This window comes from Pelodiscus sinensis, chromosome 8 (assembly GCF_052426305.1).
Source record: "Pelodiscus sinensis isolate ZL-2025 chromosome 8, ASM5242630v1, whole genome shotgun sequence".
Lineage (NCBI taxonomy): Eukaryota > Metazoa > Chordata > Testudines > Trionychidae > Pelodiscus > Pelodiscus sinensis.
In genome coordinates, this window is record NC_143059.1 from 74,354,426 (window position 1) to 74,377,947 (window position 23,522).

A 23,522-nucleotide genomic window follows, 5' to 3' on the forward strand; every position below is an offset into this window, starting at 1 on the left:
CATGAGCAACATGAGTCACCTGCCCAGCCCCTCCCCCCTGTAGCGCCAGGCATCACTATAGCCCCCTGTGCTTGGGGACCTAAGTAAAGAATTACGGGTGGGGGGTAACAAACTGCTCGGTTAGGCCGAGTCTTGGGGAGCGTCCGCAGCCGGGAAGGGTCACTGGATCCTGCGTTCAGAGCTTCGGTTCCTAGCACAGAGCCTCCGAGGGGGAGCCGGATTGAAGACAAAAGGAGGAACCTGCAGGGCCCTTTTATACCCTGGGCCATGAGGAGGGGCTCCCCATGATGGGGGCTCTGTGTAACCAGGGCCGGCTCGAGCCATTCCCTCGCCCTGGGCAGCAGGCACGCGATGCATGCACGGCTCGGCCCCCGGGCACACGGCGCATGCGTGGCCCCGCCCCCCGGCGTGCTGCGCACTTTACAGCTGCAATCGGGCACGTGGCGCCTGATTGCAGCTCTAAGGGGCCGTCGCATGGCCAGTCACACGGCACCCCTTCAGCTGCCATCAGGTGCCCTCCATAGGTTGGCACCCTGGGCAGCTGCCTGGCAAGCCCCCCCCTTAATCCAGCCCTGTGTGTAACCCCCCCATCCCAGAGTGGCTATTCTCCAGGCCAGGCAGTGACTGCAGAATAGAGCCCAGCACTCCTGGCACCCAGTCCCCTGCTCTAACCACTAAACACTGCTGCCCGCCCAGAGCTGGGATCCCTGAGTCCAGCTGAGGAAGCAGGCCGGGGATGGACAATGCAGGCTGGAATGAAAGAGACTGGAGCAACATGGCAAGTGGGGAAAGGCAGGAAGTGCTCAGGAGGGGCAGTGGGAAGAGCTGGGGGTGCAGGGAATTTGGGGGAGGCTCTTGGGGGGAGAGGATCTCTGGCCCAGGCTGAGGTGGCCCCCAGAGTGCATGGAGCCCGGGGGGACACAGGCCTGACCCTGCTCCCGTGCTGGACTCAGGGCTGACATTGTGCCCGTGTCCAGCTTGTAACCGGACAGGAGGCTCCGGGGCCAGCGATGAGCCTGGGCAGCCCTGCAGGGCCATGTCAGCTGGCCTGGGCGCTGGCTCTGCTGCAGGGCCGGGAGGGGCTAGCCTGGGATGGCGTGGGCTGCATTCTGGAGGCGTGGCCCTGGGGATGGACGGGGCGTGGCTAGGCCATGGGGGCGTGGCCGGACCAAAGAGGGGGCGTGACTAGGCGTTAGGGGTGGGGCCGGACGCCGAAGACTAGCCGGGGACTAAGGGAAGGCCGGCGATGAGGGCGGAGCTTCCCGCCAAGCCCCGCCCCCGCACGCGATTGGCTGTCACGGACAATGGGCGTGTCTGGGGTGACGTTTGAGGAAGCGGCGGTGCTCGCTCCGGCCTTGCCCGGAAGACACTGTGCGGGCCGGACAGGTGAGCCCCGCCCCCGGGAGCGCGGGCCTCAGGGCGGGAGCGGGGGCTGGCGGGTGCCTGGGGGGCGGGGCTGGCGGGGGCTGGCGGGGTGCCTGGGGGGCGGGGGCTGGCGGGGGCTGCGGGGTGCCTGGGGGGCGGGTGCCTGGGGGCGGGGCTGTCGGGTGCCTGGGGGGCGGGGGCTGGCGGGGGCTGCGGGGTGCCTGGGGGGCGGGGGCTGGCGGGGTGCCTGGGGGGCGGGGGCTGTCGGGTGCCTGGGGGGCGGGGGCTGGCGGGGGCTGCGGGGTGCCTGGGGGGGGGGGCGGGGGCTGGCGGGGGCTGCGGGGTGCCTGGGGGGCGGGGGCTGGCGGGTGCCTGGGGGGCGGGGGCTGGCGGGTGCCTGGGGGGCGGGGCTGGCGGGGGCTGCGGGGTGCCTGGGGGGCGGGGGCTGGCGGGTGCCTGGGGGGCGGGGCTGGCGGGGGCTGGCGGGTGCCTGGGGGGCGGGGCTGGCGGGGGCTGCGGGGTGCCTGGGGGGCGGGGGCTGCGGGTGCCTGGGGGGCGGGTGCCTGGGGGGCGGGGGCTGGCGGGTGCCTGGGGGGCGGGGCTGGCGGGGGCTGCGGGGTGCCTGGGGGGCGGGGCTGGCATGTTGGGCGCCGCAGGTTCGTTACTTGAGCCGAGCCCCGTGGGGAAGGTGAGCCGATGTGGGTCTCGTCTCGTCTGCAGCCCGTGGGGCAGACCTGGCCCCGGAGCTCCCCGTCCAGCCCTTGGCCGCAGCCGCGATGCCACGGGACTTGGGCAGCTGGTTTTACCGGGGCAGTTTGCCGGCGGGGGAGGCTTGTGGCGGCCCTGGGCTCTGGCGGCGGGGAGGGGCTGCGAGGAGCCTGTTGCACGGGCTCTGTGGGGCAGAAGCGGGGGTCTGGCGGGCTCTGCGGCCTACCTGCCCCACAGCCTCCCATGTTCCCCCAGGTCCTGAGGGCCCCCGCAGGGCAGCGCGTCCCCTCACCTGGGGCCTGCGGGAGGGGGTCTGACTCCCGTGTGCAGCATGCAGGGGCCGGAGCGTGAGGCTGGGGGGCAGGGGCCAGAAGGGGGCCCTGCCCCGCCCGAGGCCCAGGTGGAGCTGCCAGCTCCCCCCAAGTCCCCGGCCTTCGACCTCTTCAACCTGGTGGTGTCCTCCAAGCGGCTGGAGATCTACCTGGAGCCCCTGCAGGACGCCTGGGAGGGGATCCGCTTCCTGCTGCGGTAGGTGCTGCTCCGGGGGAGGGGCGAGGCACCAGCCTAGTGGCAGCCCCTAACCTGGCTCTACCCTGCAGGTGGCAGATGCCTCTGTGCTCACTGCTCACCTGCCTGGCCCTCAACTTCCTGCTGCTCACCCTGACGGAAGGTGAGGGGCTGTGGGGTGGGGGGCAGTGCCCATTGGGCAGGGTGACCGTGGGGGGGAAGGCCTATTGGGCACGGTGACTGTGAGAGGGGGGGCAGGGGCTGTGGGGGTCGGGGCGCATTGGGCAGGGTGAGGGGGGCAGGGGCTGTGGGGGTCGGGGCGCATTGGGCAGGGTGAGGGGGGCAGGGGCTGTGGGGGTCAGGGCGCATTGGGCAGGGTGAGGGGGGCAGGGGCTGTGGGGGTCAGGGCGCATTGGGCAGGGTGAGGGGGGCAGGGGCTGTGGGGGTCAGGGCGCATTGGGCAGGGTGAGGGGGGCAGGGGCTGTGGGGGTCAGGGCGCATTGGGCAGGGTGAGGGGGGCAGGGGCTGTGGGGGTCAGGGCGCATTGGGCAGGGTGAGGGGGGCAGGGGCTGTGGGGGTCAGGGCGCATTGGGCAGGGTGAGGGGGGCAGGGGCTGTGGGGGTCAGGGCGCATTGGGCAGGGTGAGGGGGGCAGGGACTGTGGGGGTCAGGGCGCATTGGGCAGGGTGAGGGGGGCAGGGACTGTGGGGGTCGGGGCGCATTGGGCAGGGTGAGGGGGGCAGGGACTGTGGGGGTCAGGGCGCATTGGGCAGGGTGAGGGGGGCAGGGAGGGGGGGCTGTGGGGGTCGGGGCGCATTGGGCAGGGTGAGGGGGGCAGGGGCTGTGGGGGTCAGGGCGCATTGGGCAGGGTGAGGGGGGCAGGGGCTGTGGGGGTCGGGGCGCATTGGGCAGGGTGAGGGGGGCAGGGGCTGTGGGGGTCGGGGCGCATTGGGCAGGGTGAGGGGGGCAGGGGCTGTGGGGGTCAGGGCGCATTGGGCAGGGTGAGGGGGGCAGGGGCTGTGGGGGTCGGGGCGCATTGGGCAGGGTGAGGGGGCAGGGACTGTGGGGGTCGGGGCGCATTGGGCAGGGTGAGGGGGGCAGGGACTGTGGGGGTCGGGGCGCATTGGGCAGGGTGAGGGGGGCAGGGGCTGTGGGGGTCGGGGCGCATTGGGCAGGGTGAGGGGGCAGGGACTGTGGGGGTCGGGGCCCTTTGTGCAGGGTGGCAGGGCAGGTGACTTGCTGGGCAGGAGGCAGCTGGGGTGGGGGCCATGGGCGCAGGGCTAGAACTCTCCTGTTCTGGAGCCCAGCCTAGCCCATGGTGGTTCTGCTGGCCAGGGGGCCTGATCCGGCCTGGCTCTTGCAGCTGCCTGGTTCGTGCTGGGTGCCCTGCTGGTGCTGGTGCCGGCCCTGCTGGGCTACCTGGGGGAGGCGTGCCGGGCCTGCCCGCCGGCGCCGGAGCTGCTGCGCCGGAGCTACCACAGCGTGCGGCGTGAGGACCTGCGGCTGGCGCGCCATGAAGCCCTGGCCGAGGTGAAGAGATTGTAAGTGCTGGACCTGCCTAGCGCCCCACAGGGGTGCCCCTCGACCCAGTGGGATGGGCTCACGGGGGGGGGGGGGCAGGACCCAGGCCTGTGGAGCGGGGGTGGGGAACTGCAGCATGGCCTGACTGCTCCATAACTGTGCACTGGGGGCAGGCTCCGTTCTCGGGCTGAATCCCTAGCTATGACCTGCCCCTTGGCTGCCTCCCTGCTGCCCCAGCATCTGCTGAGCCCGGCCTGGGCTGGGTGTCTGACTGAGCTGGCCCCAGATGTCCCGCCAGTTGCCCCGGTGTGGCTGGGGGAGGCAGGGCTGGGCTCAGTTCCTGGCTGATGCGGGTGGCATGTGTCCCTGGGGGGGGGGGTCCATAACTGAGGGGCTGGTCTGTGCCCAGGGTGGGCACCCCTGATGCTCCTATTCCTTCTCCAGCCTGATGCAGCTGGAGGGCGTGCTGGGCCGGGCGTGCAGCGCCTGCGAGGGGGTGTACCGCGTGCTGCACTGGGAGAACCCCGCTCTGTCCTCCCAGTAAGTCTGCCCCTGGCCCGGGGGGGCTCCCCAGGGGCTGGGCGCTGGGCAGGCAGCTCTGGGGGTGTGTGGCCTGTGGAAGAGTGCCAGTGTGCAGTGCAAGTCCGTGGACTGGACCCCGGAGGGCGGCGGGGGCACAAACCAGTCGGGTTGCAGGGGGGCTGTGCACTGGGCGGAGGGAGTGGGGGGGGGCTGTGCCCTGGATGGGACAAGTGGGGGTGCACTGGGGAGGGGTATCCAAGTTGCTCCCACTGTTCTGAGCTCTGGTCCCTCCTTGCCCAGGTTCTATGGGGCGCTGCTGGGCTCCCTCTGTGTCCTGTACCTGCTGCCCCTGTGCTGGGTGCTGGCCCTGATCAACAGTGCCCTCTTTCTGGGGAACGCCCACTTCTGTCGTGGTGAGTCCCCACCGCGGGCTCCGTACACAGCGGGGGGGGGGGGGCGGGTTGCCAGGGGCCATGCCCCTGGCCTGTGCCGGATACATGGCTGCCCCCAGCAGCCCCCCTGCCATGGGCCCTTCTCTCCCTCTGGCCCTGGGTTGGGGTGGCCTGGGGGCTGCCGCACCCCAATGTGACCCGCCTGACACCCTCTATCCCCAGTGCTGCTGGAGATGCAGGCTGCCGTGCAGCAGCACCTAGGCACGCAGCCCCTGGCCAGCACCCCAGAGCTGACGGAGCCCGAGGCAGAAGGGGGGGGCACCCTGGCGGATTGGACCCCCACACCCACCAGCACCGAGGTGAGCCGGGGGAGCATGAAGGGATCTGCTGGTTGGGCTGGGACCCTGGGGGACCCGCCTCTCCCTGTGCCCCATTCAGGGTGGGGGGCTGGGGCAGACCCTGCTCCTGGGCTCTGGGCTGCTCGCTGCACCCCGCTGACCCGCGCACCCCTGGTGCAGGCTCCCTTCTGGGCCATGCCGCTCCCTGGGGCTGCTGGCGTCTCGCCCCGGCTCTGGAGGCGCAGTGACATGGGCGTGTCCCCCGCAGGACCTCACGCCTGGCAGTGTGGAGGAGGCGGAGGAGGCGGAGCCGGACGAGGAGTTTAAAGATGCTATCGAGGTGCGTCCACAGAGGCGCGGGGGGTCCCGCCCCTGAACTGAGCCACCACTGGAGGGCGCTGGGGAGTGCGAGCGGGGCGGGGAATGGGAGGGGCCGTGCGGGGAGTCCTGCCCCAGGCCCTGGCGTGTTGGGGAGAGGCTGGGGTCCGGGCTGTGCCTGGGCGAGGGGCCCTGCTGCTTCTGTCCCATGGCTACCGCCTCTCCTCTCTTCTCTCCACGCGGCGGGAGGAGACCCAGCTGGCCATGGTGAGTACCGGGGTGGGGGGCGGCCTGTGGGCCGGCAGCAGAGCCCCCGCCAGCTCCTGCCCCGCAGCCTCCAAGTGGCTTGGCCGGGGGCTGCTCTGCCCTCCGGGGCCCAAGCCGCAGCCCCTGGCTGAGCCCCGCTCTTGGCAGGAGGACGACGAGGTCTCCCAGTGCTCGGCCGACTCCGACCTCCCGGAGGGCGGCGCCATGAGCAAGAACGAGGTGATCCGCAGCAAGGTGTCCCGGCTGACCGAGCGGCTGCGCAAGCGCTACCCCAGCAACAACTTCGGTAGGCGGGGCCTGGGCACCAGCTGTGAGCAGGGAGGGGCCCCCACAGCCCCCCTGCCAGCCCCTGGGATGGGCTCCTGCCCGCTGGGTGGCATCCTATGGCTCTCCCAGGCAGCCGCAGGGCCCAGGCCTTCCTGGGGCACCTCGCTGGCAGCCCTGGCCAGGCTGAGGGCGAAGTGGGGAAGCCTGTCTCTGCGCTGAGGCTGCCTAGCCTTGTGTGCCAGGCGGGGGCGCCTTGGGCAGGGGCATGGCCCTGGGCGGCCGGGACGAGCCAGGCTGAGCTCCCCCTCCCTGACAGGTGTCTGGGGCAGATCTGCCGCAGGCGGTGCCCAGCCTGACCCCGCGCTCCCTCTCCTCTAGGGAGCTGCACGGGCTGCACCGCTACCTTCTCCGTGCTCAAGAAGAGGGTGAGTCCTGCCTGCTGTCCTCAGGGCGGGGGGGCCAGGCCGTGTGACCCCCCCTCCCCGGCCTCTTCGTTGTCGTGTGCCGCAGTCAGTGGTCCCGCCCAGGGCTGTGCCCGCATGGGTTGACTCCTGGAACGTGCCAGCAGGCTGCCCGGGTCTCACGGGCCTTGCTCTCTGGGCACTGCCCCAGCGTCCTTTGCAGGGCCCTGCCCCTCCCCTCAGATCTGGGTTCAGCTGCATGCCAGGCCGTGCGGCAGCTCCGCGGGGCAAAGCCATACCCCCGCCGACCCAGGCTGGCTGCCCTTGGCTGGAGTGTCTGCGCTGCCAGTCAGATGCCGCCCTATTTCGAGTGCAGACGTGGTCTCGTTGCGACTCCTCAGCTGCCCTGCAGCCTCCATGGTCTGGCCTGCGCTGTGCCAGGCTGGGAGCGGGTGCCCGCTGGGCCGCGAGCACCTTGCCCTAGGGATGGCAGCGTTTGAGGTGCTCAGAGCCCGTGGGCAGAGCCCTGTGCGGATGCACAATTGTGTGTCTGCAGCCGTGGAAACGAGCCATGGTAATCCAGGGATTGGCAGGGCTCCACCTGGGACCTGGGTTGGCAGACTGGCCAGTGGGGCTGGGGCCAGCCCACCTCCCTCATCCTTGCGCTGTCTGCTGTCGTCAGGTCCCTGGGTCTCAGCCCCTGCCCAGGGGCCGATCTCCAGCCAACCCTGCCTGGAGCAGGGCCCTGCTGCCGCGACACTCATGGTATGTCTGGCGTCTCTCCCCAGCGGAGCTGCAGTAACTGCGGAAACAGCTTCTGCTCCCGGTGCTGCTCCTACAAGGTCCCCAAATCCTTCATGGGAGCCACAGGTGAGTGGGGCTGGAGGTGAGGCAGGAACTGGCAGGGGTGCCTGGCTATTCTTGCCCCAGCCTTATCCAGCAGGGGGTGCTGTGGGGAGGGACAGGAGCCCTGGCTGTGGGGAGTGCCCAGCTACTCCAGCCCCAGCCTCGCCCAGCAGGGGGTGCTATGGGGAGGGACAGGAGCCCTGGCTGTGGGGGGTGCCTGGCTACTCCAGCCCCAGCCTCGCCCAGCAGGGGGTGCTATGGGGAGGGACAGGAGCCCTGGCTGTGGGGGGTGCCTGGCTACTCCAGCCCCAGCCTCGCCCAGCAGGGGGTGCTGTGGGGAGGGGTAGGAGGTTGGGGTGGGGGGTGCCCAGCTACTCCAGCCCCAGCCTCGCCCAGCAGGGGGTGCTGTGGGGAGGGACAGGAGCCCTGGCTGTGGGGGGTGCCTGGCTACTCCAGCCTCGCCCAGCAGGGGGTGCTGTGGGGAGGGGTAGGAGGTTGGGGCGGGGGGTGCCCGGCTACTCCAGCCTGCTTTGTCCAGACAGTGGGGCAGCAGCAGGGCTCTGGGAAACGTGCTGGGGCTGCTGCTGGCTCCCTTCCCTTTGTAGCGCAGGGGGCTCTGTTGGTGATGGGAGGGTCTGGGGGGCAGTGATGGGGAGGAGGGGGGCTGGTCTCTGATGGCTCCTTTCTCTGCAGCCCCGGACGCGCAGAGGGAGATGGTGTTCGTTTGTGCGCTGTGTAACCAGGCGCTCGTCAAGTGAGCAGAGGCGACCCCCCCCCACTGGGGGTGTATCTGGTGCCTGCCCAGCCTGGCTGCTCAGGGCAGGAGAGCTCCAGTGTCCTGCCTGGCTGGGACCCCCCCTTCCCTGCCCAGCCCCTGGGCTGAGGTGGCTGTAGGGTCCTGGCCAGCCTGGGGGGAGGGGGGAGAAGTTAACCCCTTGCTGCCTGGGGCTGAAGCCAGGTACCCCTAGGAGACAGGGCAGTGCCCCAGGAGCCCAGGCAGCTCATGGTGACTGCCAGGGACTGGCAAAGCCACACGGTTAACCATATGGAAATTAGCCTGTGCTAGCTGTGTCCTCCTTGGCTCACTCCTGTGCTCTGAGCTGACACCGCCTGCCCCGGGCGTGGAATAGGCAGGGGCCACAGAACTGGGCTGGGCATGGCGGAGTGTGGGGGCTGCTGGAACAGGCCCCTTGACTGTAGCCCCTTTCCTGGGGGCTGCCTGCTTGGCATAGGGTGGCTCCCAGTTGGCTTCCCCTGCCCCCACAACTGCGTGGGGGACTCCCTGGGGGCAGGGGCTGCTGAGTGGGGTGGGGATTGGTAGCGTATCTAGGGCAGCAGGGCCCTGCCCGCCCCCGTCCCCGTGCACGGCAGTTCTGCCGAGATGTAGCGCTGCTGGAGAGGACCAATAAAAGTCTCTGGCAGCTGGCTCCTGTGCCCCTGTGTGCGATTGCTGAGGGGCCCCCAGGCTGCACCATGCCCTGCGGGGGCACCTGGTGCCTGTTCTGGGGGTGCCCTGCCCCCCAATCCATGGTCAGGGTGGTCAGCCAGCAAGTAGAGCAGGTTTATTGGGTGAGCAGAACGCCATGTAGCACAGAGTTGTCAGGGGAGCCGGGAGCTGTCAGCACCGTCCCACTGGGGGAGAAGGGGCCCTGTTCTCCCCCCTCCCACAGACTAACCCGCCCCCTAGGCTGCAGCCTGGAGTCACTCCCACCTCCTCCTTTGTTCCCCTTCCCAGGCTGGGGGTTGCTGCTGTCGCCTGGCCCTCAGCCTGCCATTCTTCCCGGAATGATCGTGCCCATCCTTCCCCTCCTTGCCCACCGTGTTGCAGTGCCCAGGGAAACTGAGGCACATACGCACAGTTATTACAGGACAGTAGGATGACAGATGACGTGCAGCCACAGGCAAGGGGGTTCCTGCTACTTCACAGCAGGGGTGGAGGGATGGGCTGGGGGAGCCAGGCTCCAACAGCTGTGGGGCTGCTCCAGGGAGACTAGTACCCAGGCCCTGCCCCTCCTGCTTGGCTGTATGAAGTGTTGGCCCCGTGCTGGGAGCAGCAGGCTCTGTGCCAAGTGTGCCCTGGCTTGGATCCAGTGTGAGCCACTTTCCATAGCTCAGCAGGACCCAGGGAAACCCTCTGCTCCCTGCCTCAGTTTCCCCAGCTGTCACTGGGCTGCTGCTGCCCTGAGTGACAGGCTGAGCGTGCTGTGCAGCTGAGAGTTGGGGCTGCACTGGCAGGGGTCCTAGGTTTGTGGTTTACCCCCAGCCATGCCCACGTTCTCGCAGCTCCTTGGGCACAGGAGACAGCCTTGCCCCTTTGAACCCCTAGCCTGTGCCTTGCCCAGGCCTGGGAGCAGCAGCAGTTGGGGCTCATCTCCTGGCCATGCAGGGTGGCTGGTGCCTGCTCTGCCCCACTTGCAGTGGCCGCTGTCTTCCCCGACTGCCCACAGTGAGGGACCCAGGCCTCTCCCTGCTGCTCACAGGTGGGGTACTGCGAGAGCCCTGTCCCCCAGCCACGTCCCCTCTAATCTGCTGTGGGCACTGGACACTTTGCTAGTTATTGGACTCTCTATAACCTGGTGCCCCAGCTGCCAGGGAGCCCTGCCCTCACCTGGTTAGCCAGGCACTACAGAGGGGAAACCGAGGCACACACTTCCTACAGAGGGGAAACTGAGGCACACACTTCCTACAAAATGGAAACTCCCACGTTGCCTCTGCCCAACCTGGTGCATTAATTTACCTTGTTCTGTGCCCTGCTGCCCCCAGCCAAACTGGCCCCAGCCTCACATGGGGGGCTGTAGCCCAGTCTCCAGGTAACCAAGCCTCTGATGGGTGGGGGTGGAGAGAGGGCATCTGGCTTCAGCAAGTAGGGGGAGGGTTGTGTCCCTTATGCCCGGGGCCCTGCCTTAGCTGTGCTCCCTCCCCTTACCCCTGGGCCTTTCCCATGTGCCCAGAGAGCACCAGCTCCCCATGGACCCTCACCCCTGGGGCTGGGTGCTGTGGGGTAGGCCCCACACCCGGCTGCACTGCTGCTCCCACAGGGCACCTGCTGGGTGCAGCAAAGGGGCATAGGGGTCCCTGCTGCAGGAGCAGCAGCCCGGGGACCTGAGCAGGCCTTGGCCCATGGCCTCAGCTCTCCTGGGGGCAGGCAGCCCCACCCCAAGCGGGGGGCAGCCCTGCTGGGCAAGGGTCCTGCCCACACTCCTCAGTGATCCTCCCCCAGGCCCTGCCGGGCCAGGCCCTCCTGCGTGCTGTGCCACGTGGTCCATCCAGCCCAGGGCCCTGCCTGCCCACGGGGGCCAAGGCCAGGTGCCCCAGAAGGAGTGACCAGAACTGGGAGCCATTGGGTGATCCCTCCCCTTCACCCATTCCCAGCCCTGGCACACAGCCAGGCTGGGGAGGGCAGTTGCCCCTAGCCTCTAACAACTATTCACAGACCCTCCCCCAGGACTGTGTCCTGTTCCAGTCTGGCCTTCACAGCGTCCTGCGGCAGGGCGTCCCGCCGGTCCGCTCGCTGCCTGGTGTCCTATTTCACTGCAGCTCTGGCTGGCCGGGCCTTGTGCCGCCAATGACCCTGGGAACGCGTGCAGCGCCCCCTGCTGGGGCCCGACGGGCCCAGGGTGATGGGGGAGGGGACCAGGGCTCTGGGCAGCAATGGGGAGGGGCTGGGGAGGGGCGGGGGCCGAGCCCCAAGCAGGGCGATCCGGGCCAGCCCTGGGGAGCTGTTCGCCAGACGGCCGAGGAACGGGAAGTGGGGGTTGACCGCTCCCCACTCCTCCCTATTGCCCGGGCCCGCCCCACGGCGCAGCCTGCCCCCGCCGGGCACCGGGTTACGTGCTCCACGCGACGGGGGCAGGGACCTGGAGCTACTGGCACCCGGTGCCCGACCAGCTGTAACTGGCGGGCTGGGGACGGCGCTGGGCAAACAGGTGGCCTGAGACGGGGGTGGGGCAACATGGAGCGTCCTTCAGTGCCGCCTGCTCCTGGGAGGGGGGGGGGGCTGGTGGCCCTGCAGGCAGGTGGGGGCTCTGGGGGGCGCCGGGAAGGAGGGGGGGGGCGGGCAGGTGGGTTCTGGGGGCCGGCAGGCAGTGAGGACCGGGGGGCGGGAAGGGGTTCAGGGGGCGGGGAGGGCGGGCAGGTGGGCTCTGGGGGCGGGCCGGCAGCGAGGACCGGGGGGGTGGCTCTGGGCGGCCGGGAGGCAGTGAGGACCGGGGGGGCGGGCAGGCGGGGGGGCTCTGGGGCCGGCAGGCAGCGAGGACCGGGAGGGCGGGCAGGCGGGGGGGGGGGGCTCTGGAGGCGGGCCGGCAGCGAGGACCGGGGGGGGGCGGGCAGGCGGGGGGGCTCTGGGGGCGGGCAGGCAGCGAGGACCGGGCGGGCGGGCGGGCGGGCAGGCGGGGGGGGGGCTCTGGGGGCGGGCCGGCAGCGAGGACCGGGGGGGCGGGCAGGCGGGGCGGGCTCTGGGGGCGGGCAGGCAGCGAGGACCGGGCGGGCGGGCGGGCAGGCGGGGGGGGGGCTCTGGGGGCAGGCCGGCGGGAAGGGGTTCAGGGGGCGGGCAGGCAGCGAGGACCGGGGGGGGGGGCTCTGGGGGCGGGCAGGCAGCGAGGACCGGGGAGGCGGGCAGGCGGGGCTCTGGGGGCGGGCAGGCAGCGAGGACCGGGCGGGCAGGCAGGCGGGGGGAGGGCTCTGGGGGCGGGCAAGCAGCGAGGACCGGGGGGGGGGGGGCGGCCAGGCGGGGGGGGCTCTGGGGGCGGGCCGGCAGCGAGGACCGGGGGGGCGGGCAGGCGGGGGGGGCTCTGGGGGCGGGCAGGCAGCGAGGACCGGGGGGGCGAGCAGGCGGGGGGGGCTCTGGGGGCGGGCCGGCAGCGAGGACCGGGGGGGGCGGGCAGGGGGGGGGGCTCTGGGGGCGGGCAGGCAGCGAGGACCGGGGGGGGGCGGGCAGGCGGGGGGGGCTCTGGGGGCCGGCAGGCAGCGAGGACCGGGGGGGCGGGCAGGCGGGGGGGGGCTCTGGGGGCGGGCCGGCAGCGAGGACCGGGGGGGCGGGCAGGCGGGGGGGGGGGCTCTGGGGGCGGGCGGCAGCGAGGACCGGGGGGGCGGGCAGGCGGGGGGGCTCTGGGGGCGGGCCGGCAGCGAGGACCGGGCGGGCGGGCGGGCAGGCGGGGGGGGGGCTCTGGGGGCGGGCCGGCAGCGAGGACCGGGGGGGCGGGCAGGCGGGGGGGGCTCTGGGGGCGGGCCGGCAGCGAGGACCGGGGGGGCGGGCAGGCGGGGGGGGGAGCTCTGGGGGCGGGCCGGCAGCGAGGACCGGGGGGGCGGGCAGGTGGGGGGGGCTCTGGGGGCGGGCCGGAAGCGAGGACCGGGGGGGCGGGCCGGCAGCGGGGACCGGGGGGGCGGGCAGGCGGGGGGGGCTCTGGGGGCGGGCCGGCAGCGGGGACCGGGGGGGCGGGCAGGCGGGGGGGGCTCTGGGGGCGGGCCGGCAGCGGGGACCGGGGGGCGGGCAGGCGGGGGGGGCTCTGGGGGCGGGCCGGCAGCGGGGACCGGGGGGGCGGGCAGGCGGGGGGGGCTCTGGGGGCGGGCCGGCAGCGAGGACCGGGGGGGCGGGCAGGCGGGGGGGGCTCTGGGGGCGGGCCGGCAGCGAGGACCGGGGGGGCGGGCAGGCGGGGGGGGCTCTGGGGGCGGGCCGGCAGCGAGGACCGGGGGGCGGGCAGGCGGGGGGGCTCTGGGGGCGGGCCGGCAGCGAGGACCGGGTCTCCCCTAGCGCTGCTCGGGCCCGGGGAGCTGGGGCCAGCGCGGGGGGCAGGGGTAGGAGAACATGAACTTGAGGGCGAAGCGCATCTCGCGGTTGCCCCGCTCCCAGCGGTACAGGGCGCCCAGCAGCAGCCGCCCGCCCGCCTTGCGGCCCAGCACCAGGAAGGGGCGGCGCAGGTCGGCGAGCTGCGGGCAGGGGCAGGCGGCCGCGTTGCGCATGTGCAGCACCAGGCGGCGGGTGTCGGGGCGCTGCAGGGGACCCCGCTTCAGCAGCTTCTTCTTCGGGGCGGCCGCCAGGCGGCGCTCGCCGCCCTCCGCCTGCAGCTCCCGGAGCCGCGTCTTCAGCACTGCGGGGAGCGGGGCCGGTGGGAGCTGCGCCCGGCCGGGCCAGTGCCCCCCCCTGCAGCCCCCAGGCTCCCCACCCCCAGACCTCCCCGGGGAGCCCCGCCCCCTGCACCCCCAGACCTCCCCGGGGAGCCCCGCCCCCTGCACCCCCAGACCTCCCCGGGGAGCCCCGCCCCCTGCACCCCCAGACCTCCCCGGGGAGCCCCGCCCCCTGCACCCGAGCCCCGCCCCCTGTAGCCCCCGGGCAGCCCCGCCCCCTGCACCTCCAGACTTCCTCGGGGAGCCCTGCACCCCAGGTCCTGCCCCCTGTAGCCCGCTGCCCCGCCCGCTGCACCTCCAGACTTCCCCGGGGAGCCCCGCCCCCTGCAGCCCCCAGGCCCCCTGGGCAGCCCTGCTCCCTGCACCCCCAGACCTCCCCGGAGAGCCCTGCACCCCAGGCCTCGCCCCCTGTAGCCCGCAGCCCCCGGGCAGCCCTGCCCCCTGAACCCCAGGCCCTGCCCCCTGCAGCCCCCAGTCCCCTGGGCAGCCCCGCCCCCTGTAGTCACCAGGTAGCCCTGCACCCCAGGCCCCGCCCCCTGTAGCCCCTGGGAAGCCCCGCCCCCTGCACCTCCAGACCCGCCCCGGGAGTCCAGCCCTCTGCACCCCTAAACCCCCCTCCCCTGAGCCTGCCCCACCCCCTGCACCCACAGATCTCCCCCGCAGGCCGGCCCCGCCTCCTGCAGCCCTCCACCTTCCTGGCCTGGAACCAACCCCCTGGCCCAGCCCTAACCCTTCCCCATGCTGCTGGGAATCCTCAGCCCAGCCCCACAGCAGACCCCACCACCCTGACACATAGTCCCTCCGACCCAGCCCCCCAGGCAGCCTCTGGCCCAGTGCCCCAGCTCCAGCTCCCCTGGACCAGCCTGGCCCCCCAGGACTCCTGCCTAGCCACAATGCCCCCCAGCCCAGCTCCCTGAGCAGCCCCCTTGCCTTGGCCCCTCTCCCCCAGCCCCCTGCGGGTCAACCCCAGCCCTTGGGCAGCCTCTGGCCTGGCCACATGCAGCCCCTGGCTCAGCTCCCCCAGCAGACCCCAGACCACCCCAACCTCCCTGACCCGGCCACCAGGCAGCCCCCAGGCCAGCCCTGGGAGCTAGACCTGGGGCCTGCAGCTCCCTCAGCAAGCAGGCTTCTGCCCAGCACCGTGCACAGCCCCTGCCATGGCCCCAATCTCAGCTGGGCCAGAGGGAGGGGCCCCCATGCCCCAGGCCAATCCATAGGAGAGGAACCCCCTTCCCACTCACCGAAATCGCTAGCACACATCTGCTCCATCATTCCCTCCGCTTTCTGCTCCGTCTCGCACTGCGGGCAGACCCTGGACGCTGTGGGGATGCGGGGGAGGTGAGCAGCTGCCTGGCGCAGCCCCTTCCCTTCCCTGCCTGGCTGCATCCCACCCTGGGCCCGGCTGCTGGAGACCCCCCTGGGCAGGGCATGGGGAGTCCGGAGGAGGATGCTGCCAACGGGGGGACGGTTCGCCCCTCGTCAAAGAAAGGGAGAGATGCACAGCGATTGCTCCCGCCCAGCAAGAAACCCTGAAGCCACAGAGAGCTGGAGACCCAGGCCAGAGCCAAAACCCGCTCGCCTGGAGGCATTTTACCTGGCGAGGGGCGGGGACTGTGCTGCGGCATTTCTCCTGGGGCATTCGAACTAGGCGCGTGTTTGAGTCTGGCTTAGTAACTTCCTTGGCAGTTTTAGAATCAGAGAACTAGGACTGGAAGGGACCTCGAGAGGCATCGAGTCCAGTCCCCTGCCCCCGTAGCAGGACCCAGCACTGTCTAGACCATCCCTGACAGACATTTATCTAACCTGCTCTGAAATATCCCCAGAGATGGGGATTCCACAACCTCCCTGGGCAATTTATTCCTGTGTTTGACTACCCTGACAGTTAGGAACTTTTTCCTAATGTCCAACCTAAACCTCCCTTGCTGCAGTTGAAGCCCATTGCTTGTTCTATCCTCAGAGGCCAAGATGAACAAGTTTTCTCCCTCCTCCTTATGACACCCTTTTAGATACCTGAAAACGGCTATCACGTCCCCCCTCAATCTTCTCTTTTTTAAACGAAACAAACCCAATTCTTTCAGCCTTCCCTCATAGGTCATATTCTCTAGACCTTTAGTCATTCTTGTTGCTCTTCTCTGGACCCTCTCCAATTTCTCCACATCTTTCATGAAATGTGGTGCCCAGAACTGGACACAGTACTCCAGCTGAGGCCAACCAGCGCAGAGCAGAGTGGAAGAATGACTTCTCGTGTCTTGCTCACAACACACCTGTTAATGCATCCCAGATTCATGTTTGCTTTTTTTGCAACAGCATCACACTGCTGACTCATATTCAGCCTGTGGTCCACTATGACCCCTAGATCCCTTTCTGCTGTTCTCCTTCCCAGACAGTCACTTCCCATTCTGTGTGTGTGAAACTGATTGTTCCTTCCTAAGTGGAGCACTTGGCATTTGTCTTAAATAGGATGAAGTTTAATAATCTCAGACCATTTCTCCAATTTGTCCAGGTCGTTTTGAGTTATGACCCATCCTCCAGAGCAGTCGCAACCCCTCCCAGCTGGGTATCATCTGCAAACTTAACAAGCGTACTTTCTATACCAATATCTAAATTGTTGATGAAGATATTGAACAGAGCCAGTCCCAAAACAGACCCCGGCTTTTTTTTTTTTTTGGATTTTCTCTTGCAATCACTCTGATGCTACTGTCTGAAATTAACAACACCACTTGGTTGTTATCAAGCCCAGTGTAATTTTTGTTACCTGGGGGAGGGGAGAGCCACAACTGTGCATCCCTCTCTCATTGATCCAGAGGGTGAACTTACGAGCTTTCTCTGTGGAAAACTTTTACACGGGGTGTGACACACTCTTGTCGTCCTGTGTTCACTCTGTTGCTACATTCGCTGGTTGCTTTGTTGTGTGTGCAATTCCGACTGTCCTAGGCTGCTCTGCAGTGTGAGTAGGAGTGTGCGTGCCTCAGTTTCCCCGAGCACTGTATGCATGAGGAGGGGGAGGCCGGGCAGGACTCACTGGGGAAGTATGTTCAGTCTCTCACAGCCTGAGGACCCAGTGACAGCAGGCAGCACCTGGGGCCTGAGAGCAGGACAAAGCAGGAGGCGGGCGGCCGGGGGGCTGCGGGCAGTGGCTGGGAGCGGGAGTTAATTTTTGGCTGGCTGGGGGAGAGGGGAGCTTAGGTGGCCTGCAGGACCGGGGCGAGGACCCAGGGCTGGGGCTCTGGGCCCCCCTTTCCTGGAATAGATTGTACTGACGGCTCCCGGTGCCTGTAACAAGAAGTCTGAGCTACACCCTGTCCCTGGGAGCCAATAACCCTTCTCTTCTACCTGCCGCCAGAGAGTCCCCTCTGGCTGCAGATGGGGGCGCAGGGCCCGGGGACCCCCCGCAACCCGTGACACAGAGTGAGATGGATTTATTGGGGGTTTAGTCCCTTGTGGGGGTTGGTTTCCTGGGTGCTGCCAGGGGCCTCAGGCTCTCCCAGAGCTGAGTGGGTTCGGTGTCTGTGTTGCTCTGCCAGGGGGTGGTTACCCCAACTCTGTACCCTGGCTAGGGGAGACCAGAGTCCTGGCCCAGCAAGGCAGGGTGGTGGGGAGCCGCAGGGGCAGGACGGCAGGCTCAGTGGCTTGAAAGCACACCCAGTGATGACCCCAGGGGGACTGCTGTGATCCAGCCTGTCACAGGATGACTTGGCCAACCCCCTTCTACTTGTCATGGGGGGGCCTGGCTACTCCCTGTTTCCTGTCGGGGTCCTGCCTGCCTGTTGGGGGCCCTGGCTGCCCCTCATTACCCATCGGGGGCCCTGCTTCTCCCTGTCAGCCGGTGGTGGCCCTGGTCCTCCTCCACTACCCAGCAGCAGGGGCCCTGCCTACCCCCCCCGTTACCCGGCAGGGGCCCTGGCTGCCCCCCGTTACCCGGCAGGGGCCCTGCCTGCCCCCCTGTAACCCGGCAGGGGCCCGGGCTGCCCCCCTGTAACCCGGCAGGGGCCCTGCCTGCCCCCCTGTAACCCGGCAGGGGCCCTGGCTGCCCCCCTGTAACCCGGCAGGGGCCCAGGCTGCCCCCCTGTAACCCGGCAGGGGCCCAGGCTGCCCCCCTGTAACCCGGCAGGGGCCCTGCCTGCCCCCCTGTAACCCGGCAGGGGCCCGGGCTGCCCCCCTGTAACCCGGCAGGGGCCCGGGCTGCCCCCTGTAACCCGGCAGGGGCCCTGCCTGCCCCCCTGTAACCCGGCAGGGGCCCTGCCTGCCCCCCTGTAACCCGGCAGGGGCCCTGCCTGCCCCCCTGTAACCCGGCAGGGGCCCTGGCTGCCCCCCTGTAACCCGGCAGGGGCCCTGGCTGCCCCCCTGTAACCCGGCAGGGGCCCTGGCTGCCCCCCGTAACCCGGCAGGGGCCCTGGCTGCCCCCCCGTAACCCGGCAGGGGCCCTGGCTGCCCCCTGTAACCCGGCAGGGGCCCTGCCTGCCCCCCTGTAACCCGGCAGGGGCCCTGGCTGCCCCCTGTAACCCGGCAGGGGCCCTGGCTGCCCCCTGTAACCCGGCAGGGGCCCTGCCTGCCCCCCTGTAACCCGGCAGGGGCCCTGGCTGCCCCCCTGTAACCCGGCAGGGGCCCTGGCTGCCCCCCTGTAACCCGGCAGGGGCCCAGGCTGCCCCCCTGTAACCCGGCAGGGGCCCTGCCTGCCCCCCTGTAACCCGGCAGGGGCCCTGCCTGCCCCCCTGTAACCCGGCAGGGGCCCGGGCTGCCCCCTGTAACCCGGCAGGGGCCCTGGCTGTCCCCCTGTAACCCGGCAGGGGCCCTGCCTGCCCCCCTGTAACCCGGCAGGGGCCCTGCCTGCCCCCCTGTAACCCGGCAGGGGCCCTGCCTGCCCCCTGTAACCCGGCAGGGGCCCTGCCTGCCCCCCGTTACCCGGCAGGGGCCCTGCCTGCCCCCTGTAACCCGGCAGGGGTCCTGGCTGCCCCCTGTAACCCGGCAGGGGCCCTGGCTGCCCCCCTGTAACCCGGCAGGGGCCCAGCCTGCCCCCCGTTACCCGGCAGGGGCCCAGCCTGCCCCCCTGTAACCCGGCAGGGGCCCAGGCTGCCCCCCTGTAACCCGGCAGGGGCCCTGGCTGCCCCCCTGTAACCCGGCAGGGGCCCTGCCTGCCCCCCTGTAACCCGGCAGGGGCCCTGCCTGCCCCCCGTAGCCCGGCAGGCGCCCTGCCTGCCCCCCGTAGCCCGGCAGGGGCCCTGCCTGCCCCCCGTTACCCGGCAGGGGCCCTGCCTGCCCCCCGTAGCCCGGCAGGCACCCGGGCTGCCCCGTTACCTGGCGGCGGGCTGGGCTGGCTGCTCCCGGCCTGCGGGGCGATGCAGAGGCGCTGGTCGAGGGGGAAGCGGGCGCAGAGCAGCATGTCGGGCCAGGGGAAGCCGAAGGCCTCCATGAGGGGGGCGCAGGCGGCGCGCACCCCCTGGCAGAGCGAGCGGCAGGGGTAGATGGGCCGGTCCAGGCAGACGGGCGCGAAGAGCGAGCAGAGGAAGAGCTGCGTGTCTCCGTGGCAACGCTTGGTGAGCAGGGGCACCCAGCCGCTGGCCTGCTGCTTCACCTCGGCCAGGGACTCGTGCCCCAGCAGGTTGGGCAGGCGCATGCGGGCGTAGGCCAGGCCCTGGCAGAGCGGCAGGTCGCCCGGGATGTCCACGCACTGCGGCGGCCTGGCGTAGCCGCGCTCGCTCGGGGCCGGCCAGCTGGCATGCTCGTGGTCCTGCCCCCTGGCCGGCAGCCCTGCCAGGGCCAGGGCCAGGAGCACGGTGGCCAACGGGCGCGGCATCTCTCCCACGGCTGCCGGCTGCCCCACGGCACACGGGGGAGCTGAGCCGAGTAGCCTGGAGCCTGCACAGCCTCACGTCTCTGTCCGGCACCCGGCAGGGAGCGGGCCTGGAGCCAGGGGAGGTCCCTGTGCCCTGCCCTGCCTGCTGCAGCCCTGGGCACCACCCTCGCCACAGGCTGCACAGGTGGGGAGTCGGGCCAGCCGCCAGCTCTGCCTTGGCACTGGGAGCCTGCTCCTGGCCCCCTGCCCAGCCCCACCTAGCGCCTGCAGCAGGGCTCAGCCGTGGCCTGCAGGCTGTGCAGGCCCAGATGTGGGGGAGCCCCCCGGGCAGGGCCCGGTACCCCTGAAGCACCTTTACCTCCCCAGCCAGCTTCTTCCCACTGCTCACCCCACCCCTCATGCTGCCTGCCCTGGCCCAGCGTGCCAGGCGCTGTATGGACAGAACGGGGCCATGTCCTGTGGCCACAGGCTACCAGCCCGGCCCGGAGCAGGGCCCAAGGCCATGAGCCAGGGCTGGCAGTCTGTGGGGAGGTGTCCGCACAGCAGCCTCGATGTGGCAGGGAGCACGTCCGGGCACCTGGGGGTCTGCAGGGGCCAAGGCAGGGGCTGGTGAGGAGGCACCAGAGGGCGGAAGCAGGAAAGTGAGGATTGAGCAGGGCTGTGTAGGGCAGAGGGGGGTCCCTAGGGTAGGGGTAGGGCTGTGTAGGGCAGAGGGGGGTCCCTAGGTCAGGGGCGGGGCTGTGTAGGGCAGAGGGGGGTCCCTCGGGCAGCGGCGGGGCTGTGTAGGGCAGAGGGGGTCCCAAGGGAAGGGGCTTCCCTTATCAATTTTCTACCATTCTTAGCTTTTAATCAATATTACTTACTGTAAACATCCCCACCCATTTTGTTTAATAGCTGCCTTTACTGGCTCTCTGAGTTGGGCTTTTTTTTCCCTAGCAAAATGGTCTTAAACCATTGCCAATGGTCATTTACATTTTCCTGTTTAAAGGGTCAGCGTAACGAAACTGAACGCTATTTGAACTAAATCAGTTGGTGAGAAAGAATTTAAAGTCCCTATACGGCTGATTTAGGCCTCTCAAAGGTAATCACATCTGGCATTGGCTTCAGTCCCTGGGGTGAGCCCCCCCCGGTGGTTGGGGGGAGGGGGGGGCTAATGCAGAGAGCTGTCCTGGGGTGGTTGGATACAGCATGTTCTGGCTTAGGAAATGCAGCAGCCAGCCCATGCCCTGCTCCGTGGCGGCTGAGAAGGCTGCATGGGGTCCCCGTCCCCTCCCCTCATGTGCAATGGGAGGGGTTGTCAGGCCAGCCCCCCGCTGGGGATCGGTGGGTTGGGTCTACTGAGTCCCTACATGCCCCGCTGTCTGCCTGGGCTGCTCACGCTCCGTTCCCTCGGGCGGGAGCCGGGAGGGTTTGCTCCTGTGCAGGGGTCTCTGCGGAGCTCCCGCAGTGTCTCCCTGCTCCCCTAGGAGGCGCTGTGTTCCCGCAGCGTCTCTCTGCTCCCCTAGGAGGCGTGTGTTCCCGCAGTGTCTCTCTCCTCCCCTAGGAGGCGTGTGTTCCCCCAGTGTCTCTCTGCTCCCCTAGGAGGCGCTGTGTTCCCGCAGTGTCTCTCTCCTCCCCTAGGAGGCGCTGTGTTCCCGCAGTGTCTCCCTGCTCCCCTAGGAGGCGCTGTGTTCCCGCAGTGTCTCTCTCCTCCCCTAGGAGGTGCTGTGTTCCCCCAGTGTCTCTCTCCTCCCCTAGGAGGCGCTGTGTTCCCGCAGTGTCTCTCTCCTCCCCTAGGAGGCGCTGTGTTCCCGCAGTGTCTCTCTCCTCCCCTAGGAGGCGCTGTGTTCCCCCAGTGTCTCTCTCCTCCCCTAGGAGGCGCTGTGTTCCCGCAGTGTCTCTCTCCTCCCCTAGGAGGCGCTGTGTTCCCCCAGTGTCTCTCTCCTCCCCTAGGAGGCGCTGTGTTCCCCCAGTGTCTCTCTCCTCCCCTAGGAGGCGCTGTGTTCCCGCAGTGTCTCTCTCCTCCCCTAGGAGGCGCTGTGTTCCCGCAGTGTCTCTCTCCTCCCCTAGGAGGCGCTGTGTTCCAGCAGTGTCTCTCTGCTCCCCTAGGAGGCGCTGTGTTCCCGCAGTGTCTCTCTGCTCCCCTAGGAGGCGCTGTGTTCCCGCAGTGTCTCTCTCCTCCCCTAGGAGGCGCTGTGTTCCCGCAGTGTCTCTCTCCTCCCCTAGGAGGCGCTGTGTTCCCGCAGTGTCTCTCTGCTCCCCTAGGAGGCTCTGTGTTCCCGCAGTGTCTCTCTCCTCCCCTAGGAGGCGCTGTGTTCCCCCAGTGTCTCTCTCCTCCCCTAGGAGGCGCTGTGTTCCCGCAGTGTCTCTCTCCTCCCCTAGGAGGCGCTGTGTTCCCGCAGTGTCTCTCTGCTCCCCTAGGAGGCGCTGTGTTCCCGCAGTGTCTCTCTCCTCCCCTAGGAGGCGCTGTGTTCCCGCAGTGTCTCTCTGCTCCCCTAGGAGGCGCTGTGTTCCCGCAGTGTCTCTCTCCTCCCCTAGGAGGCTCTGTGTTCCCGCAGTGTCTCTCTCCTCCCCTAGGAGGCGCTGTGTTCCCCCAGTGTCTCTCTCCTCCCCTAGGAGGCGCTGTGTTCCCGCAGTGTCTCTCTCCTCCCCTAGGAGGCGCTGTGTTCCCCCAGTGTCTCTCTCCTCCCCTAGGAGGCGCTGTGTTCCCGCAGTGTCTCTCTGCTCCCCTAGGAGGCGCTGTGTTCCCGCAGTGTCTCTCTCCTCCCCTAGGAGGCTCTGTGTTCCCGCAGTGTCTCTCTCCTCCCCTAGGAGGCGCTGTGTTCCCCCAGTGTCTCTCTCCTCCCCTAGGAGGCGCTGTGTTCCCGCAGTGTCTCTCTCCTCCCCTAAGAGGCGCTGTGTTCCCGCAGTGTCTCTCTCCTCCCCTAGGAGGCGCTGTGTTCCCCCAGTGTCTCTCTCCTCCCCTAGGAGGCGCTGTGTTCCCCCAGTGTCTCTCTCCTCCCCTAGGAGGCGCTGTGTTCCCGCAGTGTCTCTCTGCTCCCCTAGGAGGCGCTGTGTTCCCGCAGTGTCTCTCTGCTCCCCTAGGAGGCGCTGTGTTCCCGCAGTGTCTCTCTGCTCCCCTAGGAGGCGCTGTGTTCCCGCAGTGTCTCTCTCCTCCCCTAGGAGGCGCTGTGTTCCCGCAGTGTCTCTCTGCTCCCCTAGGAGGCGCTGTGTTCCCGCAGTGTCTCTCTGCTCCCCTAGGAGGCGCTGTGTTCCCGCAGTGTCTCTCTCCTCCCCTAGGAGGCGCTGTGTTCCCCCAGTGTCTCTCTCCTCCCCTAGGAGGCGCTGTGTTCCCGCAGTGTCTCTCTCCTCCCCTAGGAGGCGCTGTGTTCTCCTGCCCTTTGCCGCTGGGTTCCTGCCTGCCCCCAGAGCCGTGCTAACTGCCCTCTGGCGGAGCCACTCGGCGCAGCGCCGCTGCTGCCCTGGCAGACCCCAAGCAGCCTGCGGGCTGTCAAGCGACCTGCGCCTCCGCCCCCGCCCGCCCGGGCAAGGGAGCTCCAGCTCCCGGCTCTGGGCCTCCCCAGGAAGGACGCGGCTGGGGCAGGCTCTCAGCACGGGGCCGGGGGATGCTCCCAGGCTGAGCTCCGGGCCATGGGCGGGCGTCCCTCCAGGAGCAGGCTCACCTGGGCGAGCGGGCGGGGAGCGCGGCCCTTTCTCTGCGGGGCCGGGGCCGGGGCCGGTGGAGGCCAGCGCCTGGAGCTGGGCCCGGTGTCTTGACGCTTCTGTGAGAGCCTTGGAAAGCGATGGAGCCAGCGCCCCTCCCCCACTGACATGCAGCCACCCTGGGTGGGACGCGGCAGCTGGGGTGCAGAACATGACGCCACCATGGGCTCCAAGGCCCCTTGGCACCGGGCTGCCTGGGCACCTCAGGGGGGCAAGGACGTCCCCACCGTGCTGCAATGGGGCAGCTGCCAGCGACACCCCTGCCTCGCACCCAGCGGCCCAGGCAAGACGTTGTTTGAAGTCTGGTCAAAAGGCAGCAGCTCTGCCCCCGTAGCACCACACTGGGGTGTGGGGTGCAGCACAGGACGGGGGGGAGCCCCTGCTGCCCCCGCCCTGCAGCCCAGCGCCCCCTAGTGCCAGCCCCGGGGACAGCCCTGCCTGCAAGGGAGAGCACCCCCTGCTGCCCCTGCCCT

General features: G+C 69.6%; 2 protein-coding genes across 3 annotated transcripts; one reads left to right on the top strand and one right to left on the bottom strand.

Moving 5' to 3' along the window:
* Positions 1-1,237: 1,237 nt before the first annotated feature.
* On the top strand, positions 1,238-8,877 carry ZFYVE27 (zinc finger FYVE-type containing 27). Of its 2 annotated transcripts, none has more exons than XM_075916360.2 (12): positions 1,238-1,386; positions 2,329-2,601; positions 2,673-2,743; positions 3,943-4,120; positions 4,545-4,640; positions 4,923-5,035; positions 5,237-5,373; positions 5,621-5,692; positions 6,085-6,223; positions 6,583-6,629; positions 7,394-7,475; positions 8,145-8,877. In XM_075916360.2, exons 2-12 carry the CDS (start codon positions 2,405-2,407, stop codon positions 8,207-8,209), a joined length of 1,197 nt encoding a protein of 398 aa, XP_075772475.2. In that variant the 5' UTR covers positions 1,238-1,386; positions 2,329-2,404; the 3' UTR covers positions 8,210-8,877. The 2 variants fall into 2 exon arrangements, with proteins under 2 accessions (XP_075772475.2, XP_075772476.2); XM_075916361.2 differs by lacking the exon at positions 1,238-1,386 and adding an exon at positions 1,902-2,053.
* Positions 8,878-13,157: 4,280 nt separating this feature from the next.
* Positions 13,158-19,561, bottom strand: SFRP5 (secreted frizzled related protein 5). Its single transcript, XM_075916358.2, has 3 exons — positions 18,870-19,561; positions 14,816-14,893; positions 13,158-13,537 (listed from the first exon to the last, which is right to left on the bottom strand). Exons 1-3 carry the CDS (start codon positions 19,366-19,368, stop codon positions 13,197-13,199), a joined length of 918 nt encoding a protein of 305 aa, XP_075772473.2. The 5' UTR covers positions 19,369-19,561; the 3' UTR covers positions 13,158-13,196.
* Positions 19,562-23,522: the final 3,961 nt, after the last annotated feature.